The sequence below is a fragment of the Telopea speciosissima genome, chromosome 2 (assembly GCF_018873765.1).
Source record: "Telopea speciosissima isolate NSW1024214 ecotype Mountain lineage chromosome 2, Tspe_v1, whole genome shotgun sequence".
In the NCBI taxonomy this organism is placed as follows: Eukaryota; Viridiplantae; Streptophyta; class Magnoliopsida; order Proteales; family Proteaceae; genus Telopea; species Telopea speciosissima.
The window spans coordinates 74804341-74811225 of NC_057917.1; the positions used below are offsets into that span (position 1 = coordinate 74804341).

At 36.8% G+C, this 6885-nt stretch overlaps 1 protein-coding gene across 1 annotated transcript; it reads left to right on the plus strand.

The window, feature by feature from the left end:
• The first annotated feature begins 3763 nt into the window (after window positions 1–3763).
• Window positions 3764–6689, plus strand: LOC122651986 (phosphatidylglycerophosphate phosphatase 1, chloroplastic/mitochondrial). The gene is made up of 5 exons (XM_043845597.1): window positions 3764–4304; window positions 4379–4456; window positions 4850–4923; window positions 4996–5103; window positions 6534–6689. Exons 1-5 carry the CDS (start codon window positions 3890–3892, stop codon window positions 6648–6650), a joined length of 792 nt encoding a protein of 263 aa, XP_043701532.1. The 5' UTR covers window positions 3764–3889; the 3' UTR covers window positions 6651–6689.
• Window positions 6690–6885: the final 196 nt, after the last annotated feature.

A 6885-nucleotide genomic window follows, 5' to 3' on the forward strand; every position in this document is an offset into this window, starting at 1 on the left:
CCTGCAATTCAATTATGCTTATCTCTAGTTCGTGAATTTTGTCAATACAAAGGTAATATAATAATAATTCTATATTTATGTATATATGATCGACTATGTAATCATAGCATGATTTGGTTTTCTCTTAGAATAGATAATTATCAAAAAAAAAATTGATTACTTATGAAACCAAAATACTTACCATTACAGCATCAAGTCAGGGTTGTCCCAATGTTTCATTTATCACCTTGGTTTCACTAAGACTAGGTAGGCAAGCAAGATGATAAAAAGCATTCAATCATTTATAAGAGATGTTACAACCTTTGTTCACAGTCTATGTGTGCTTTTCAAATAGCATCCTCACAAAATGTTTTGAAAGACGTGTAGTACTCTTCACAACTTCATAGTTTATAGACAATGTCACAATTTAGATATGTTAGAGTGAAATATTGACAATGCATGCACCTTGTTAGGCCCCGACATGCTAAACCAATGTGTATTTCTAATTTATAAATTTATGGAGGAAAATTCCCAAGAAGACTTGATGTGTTTAAAGGGTACAGTTTGGGCATACTAGCACTATGCCCAGTTTGACTCTGTCTCTCCCCCATTCCCTATCGAAATGAACCCTCTGCCCTCCCCATCCCACCCTTTCCATTGGGCACAATCGCTAGGTACAGGAAAGCCATTGGCGTGCCCAACCCTCTCCCGTGTTTAAATTTGTGTCAAGAGAAGAAAGAAGGGGAGGGTAAAAACTTATAGGGTTTTCTTCCCTACTTCCCTGTCACTGTTCTTAGTGAAATATAACACTTCAATATTTCCTGCATAGTAGTACATGAGAGTTCATATGATAAAGGAATAGGCAAGCTTTCAGCTTAAAATAAGTAGAGGAAGTAGCTAAAAATACAAAAGATGTCATTTTGTATTTTATATTCATCTCCATTTGATGGCATTTTGATAATTTTACTAAAACGTTGAATTAGAGTTTGAGCAACTTTCCTTTCTTACATTGGACTCAAATTTAGCCATTGAGATTTATGTGCATCCTCTGTGACATGGACAAATAGTGAAGCTTTATACTTCATTAGGCATTGTGACCCCTTGAAGGACCCAAACTCATATTTCAACTATTTTTTTCTTCCAATAATATCTTATATTTCAACTTCATAATTATATTTCTTCAACTGCATCCAATGTGTCGTTAATGATCAAATGACTTGTCATCTTCAATCATTCAATAAAGATCATATGGATTGAAAAATGAATGAAATTAAAATCAACACCATCACCACTATATAAAAAAGAAGTCATGTTGTTTTGCTTCTAGTTTTGGGTGGGGGGAGGTTAGGGGACAAATGAACCATTATATTATACAAGAAGAGAAAAGTGTAATTTCTCTTGGGAAAAGGTTGGACAAGCCGTTGTTCTGCCAAGCCATGTGTTTGTCTCTCTCCCCACCCCTTGTGAAATGACCACCCTGTGCAGTTCATCCCACCCTCCCCATTAGTGCGTGCCGGCATGCCGCTAGCTTGTAGAAAGCGGGCAGCATGTTCAACCTTCTCCCTTCTCCTATTTACATATGGAGAAAGTCATCTACAGTAGATAAAGGAAGAATATACCCATTTAAAGTCATTATTACTCTGCCCTTCTGTTCCTAATATCTATCTCAAACCACCAAAGACATAGGTATGGGATTCTCCATTCATTGGGGGTGAAGGGAAACTGCCTGAATTAGAATGGATGAAAATGAAATCAATTTTCAATTGATGCTTGTTTTTGTTAAGTTCAATCGAATGAATAATGTGGATAAGATCCCAACCATAACCCTAACCCTAAGCTGGAAGGGTACTTGGTTTGAATTGCCAATGTCCAAAGAATAGGAATTGCTCTTAAGCATTATCATATGGAAATACTTATTCATCACAGGAATTGCAGACTTTAATTTTTCTCCCCAAATATTATCCCCCATTAGTAATTGAGCAATTTGAATTTCTTAAGCGGGATTAGTAGAATCCCATAGTTTTTTCATGCTTCACTAGATCAGATACACGAATCTGCTGTCTTACTAAAAATTTAGGATTTAATTTATCTTCATTGATGGCAATTTGACATTGTGATTGGAGTTTGGGAAGAGTGAATGTCATCATTAATTAATTCCCACCCCCCATTGTTTACCGCTATTGTTAAATAGTCTGAAATACTCTTCTCCAATATAATCAGATGGTTAAATCATGTGGATGAAGAGATTCTCTCTTCACTATGCGTTAAGATCAAATGGGTCCAATGATCTAATCCACCCACTAAAAAAACTAACCTACATCACTATATTTAATTTGTGAAACCAAACCTAATCATGGAAATTTAGAAGACTCTCACGATCTAAAGTCATAAAAATTTAAATTTGATTGTTGAGGTTAAATTTCGTCTAAAGGTGTGTTTGTGTCTAGGCGTGGTTGCCATGCCTTTTGCATGATTACCCCGAAAATAATGAGAGAGTATTTGATTTCTATTGATCTTTACCAATTAGCAAGGACAATTACATATTCTCATAAAAAAAAAAGGGACAATTACATATTAAAAAAAAAAAAAACTAACAAAGACAATATATGTATCTTGAAAAGGAAAAAGGAAAAAAAAAAGATTTCTTTATTAGAATATATAGGGTTTGAATAAATATGAAAATTTTTATTTCTTTAGAGCAATTATCCATCTTTGATTGTCATCCAATAGCAATGTTAATTAGCCACCAAGTCTTTTAATCACGTTGTTTATAATATAATTTAGCAATGAGTTTATTTTCAGTTGGATCCAACATTGTTCATTGTTAAACTAGGGTTTGCTACTTGCTTTAAAAACAATACACGAAATGCCTCATGCATAATGCCATGAGGGGTCATTCAGGTTCACATGGTTTACAAATTTGACATATGAACTATCCAAGTAACTCCTCATCTAACCAACAATTAGAATGATCAAAGCATTCTACAACATGGTTTACCAATAAATGCATTATGACCGGTGACAAAGAGAGAAGCCTATGGAGTACAAAAACTTCCCACCTCTATTGAAGTCAAGTGATATGTTTTCTTTCTCTTCCAAAGTATCGGGTCCAACCATCTAGGAATGCAAACGGATCGAATTCAAATGATACTCTCAGAGTGGATTTTCATTTGTATTCTTAAAATCATCCCTTTAGTAGTGAGTTTAATTACATAGAGTGGCTAAAATGACTACCCCATCCCATGAAGGATGGTAACGACTAATGATTGCCCTTTTGATGCTATCACATGTTTCCATTACACCCCCACAATACATGGTGCAGGCCGTGCTGCTTTTGGAGAACCTTCTCCCATAATTTTATTTATACGCTATTCAACCTATCCAAGATAAGAATATGGGAAAAAAAGCTCTGCGAGTGTGACTTATACTAATACTCCCATGAGTCTATCTCTTTCGTCCATATATGAGATGATACCTCTCACCTTCTATTTTGAGGAGGAGTGAGATAGATACATGAGAGTATTTACGTAGACCAAATCCCAAACACGTGTTAGGCAAGCACCGCAAGCGTAGGCAGCCAACTACCGCGGAGACTGACTTTTCGAGTAGGTGGATCAGTTGCACGGTGTCAGGTGTGAGGATTTTAAAAGTAAGATGACAACCCAATAAAGTACTCGAGAAAAGAATGGATGTGGCATTGCAGCCATGGTCTTTCGCATCGTTCAGCCCTCTGCCCAAACATAAGCAACTCTGTCTCCAAACGAGAAGTCAAACGGTTACTAATACTAAAATTAACTCCAGAACCAGAAGCAGATCGTATTTCATAATTAGCAGTTCTAGCCACCGGCGAGTGGAGAAAGAGAAGAAGACAAAGAACAATGACAATAGCAAAACCCTAGTATTAGAGGAGATGCACCCCGTCGTTAGTGACACGGGCACCGACAATAAGTACCGAAAGAGCTGTAAGCAAGAAGAAGAACGACAAAGCAAGAATAAGAGCAGCTTCAGTGGCATTTCATCGAACATGTGGTGGCGGAACTTGAAGGCGGTATTGGGGCAGAGTTTCAATCTCGAAGGGATCATTTCTTCGGTGCAGGTGGTGACTAAAGAACGCCATTTGGCCATCCCGCATATCACCGTGCGGGACATTAGTTGGATCGATTGGGTGGAACTGGAGCGGAGGGGTTTCAGGGGCGTAATTTTCGATAAAGACAATACCCTCACTGCGCCTTATTCTCTTGCTCTGTGGCCTCCTCTAAACCCTTCGTTGGAACGATGCAGATCTGTTTTTGATGGGAACGTCGCCATTTTCAGTAACTCTGCTGGTAATGCCTCTTCTCATTTCACTTCATTGTTTTATCGTCGGAGCGGATTTTTCATGTTGCTGTTCAATTATTAGGGCTCTACCAGTATGATATTGACGGTTCGAAAGCAGCAGCAATTGAGAAGTCCCTCGGAATTCGCGTCATAAGGCATGGCAAGTTTTCTTTCCTCTCTGTTTTTCCAGTGCGACTGTCGTCGGTATTTGTTTCCTTCATCCCCCCTAATCTGATTAACAACAGTAGCAAAGGGAAAATGGAAAGCATGAGAAGGCAAACAGAACCCTTCCCAATAGTTTGCGAAATTGGAGAATCCTTCTCGTGTAATGATGATTATGAGTAGAACAAAGAAAAAATTCAAAAAACTGTGTTTAACTCAGTTCTTTTGTTGATTTAATCATGTTTTTATTTGATGACCACATTTTTTGTTGCATAAACTAGGTCATTCGTTACCTTGAGGCTGCAGCCTTTGTTTTAGCTGTTAAGTACATGGATTGACCATTCTCTTCATTTTGAATTTTCCATAATTAATTCTTCACACTAAACTATAGGGACCAAGAAGCCGGCTGGAACAGCTGAAGAGATTGAAACAGACTTTGGCTATGATACCTCACTTCTTGTCATGGTAGAACTCTTCCACTTGAAAGAATGGTTTGCTTTTGTTACTTTACTCCTCAAGCTCTGTATTGCATGTCAGGTGGGTGATCGCCATTTCACAGATATTGTTTATGGAAATCGAAACGGCTTCTTGACTATTCTAACAGAACCAATTAGTCTATCTGTGGAGCCATTCATCGTTAAGCAGGTTGGTGGTAAAACTTTATCCCTTCTTTTGTATTATTGACATAATACTGAGATGTATTGAAAACCTCATAGATTTGGTGTTTTTTGGAAGTGAGGCTTCAATATTTTGAGTCTAGAGGGTGTTGCTTACTATTATGTTTGACTTAATCTTTTATCCATGCTATTATGGTCTTTTTTATCTTGGACGCAGAAACTTAGTTTTTTGGAAATCTAAATATATTAATGGCTGAAACTCTGAAAGTAAAACTAAGATGAATGTGTCATTAGGTCAGTCCAATTTGACTACCAGAGTGCCTGATTAATCTGTGGCTTCAATACATTCTAGCATCTATTTTTTCTTTCTTATGCATTATTAATGTTCTAGTGGTCTGTCATGTTTCTGTTCTTCGGCCTACAACAAAAGAATTAGTTTAAATTCTGCCATTTGAGGGTTTCATCCTTGATAAGACTTCACAATGTTTCTTTTACAGTTGGTGCTGTCAATTTTTGTGCTACAGATAGTGCTGAAGTAACAATGTTGTTAGATACTTACATTAAACAGATTTTGTAAAATCCCCAGCTATATGAGAAGCAATATCTAGGATATTTTTGCAGCTGTATTCAAAAGGGACTTGTTACTGTGGTAAGTGGTATGGGGGTGTGGCTTGGTTACGGACTTATGCCCTTAATGGGTTGTTATGGAAGATCATGAAGTGCTTTTTGCCTTCCATTCTGGTCAATTTCTCCTAATGATTAAGATCTGATATGTATCCTGCTGAGATATTTTGTATAGTTGATGCTAAAAATGTGATATTCTTTCATTAGGCACAAAAAATCTTTTACTGTGATTCATGCTTTAATTTCTTCTAGAAGTTTCGAGCATTTACAAATTACAAGTGCCATCTGTTTCTTATATATAAATAAAGTAAAACGGTAGGCTGACATAATGAACCTTAATTGAGATTGGAAGTTTCTGTAGCAGTACTTGAGAGTAACTTTTCCCTGTCTTTGTAAAATTTGTCTCAATTAGTTGCTCATGGGAGGATAGATTCCACTTGTTGCAATATAGATTGTTTAATGTCCGGTTGTTTTTTATGGTTAATAAAATTTTTAAAAGAGAACATTTGAGATAGATTAGTACCACTATTTTCAATCATCTTTCTAAATGTATGGTTGCTAAGAAGATTCTTGCCAGAAAGTCAGGCTTTTCTTGTGCTGCCCTCCCCCCTCCCAACCAAATTGTGATCATTATCACATATATGGGAATTTTTTAATGAAAAGTTGCCCTAACAGATTAAATTCTCTTGGTCAATTTAAAAAGCTCTACTACAAAAAAATTTTTGCTATCAAATGCGAGAAGGAAGAAAAAGTTTCTTCTCTTTTCTTTCATCAATAATTGTCATTACATGCATTGCATTCAAACACAACCTAACCATATGAGATGTTTTTCAGGTTCGGAAAATGGAAACTTTTCTTGTGAACCACTGGTGCAGGAGAGGTTTGAAGCCAAGGGATCACAATCTCCTGCTAGAAGCCATGGAATGTGTAAAAGACCCATCAACCATGTGACAAAATATTCTTTTTTAATGCAAAAATCAATTGATGTCTTAGGAGCCTGGTAGCTTACTATGTCATCTTTGCTCACACACACACATTCACACACATGCACACATGAGCACATATGCAACACTCATTGGTACTATGAAGAGGATCCTCCGTTAGTGTGTGTCTGCTCCAAAGCCAATATAGGGATAGATTAATGAGACCGAATTCCTCATAGTTAACACTATTATTCAGAGCTCTC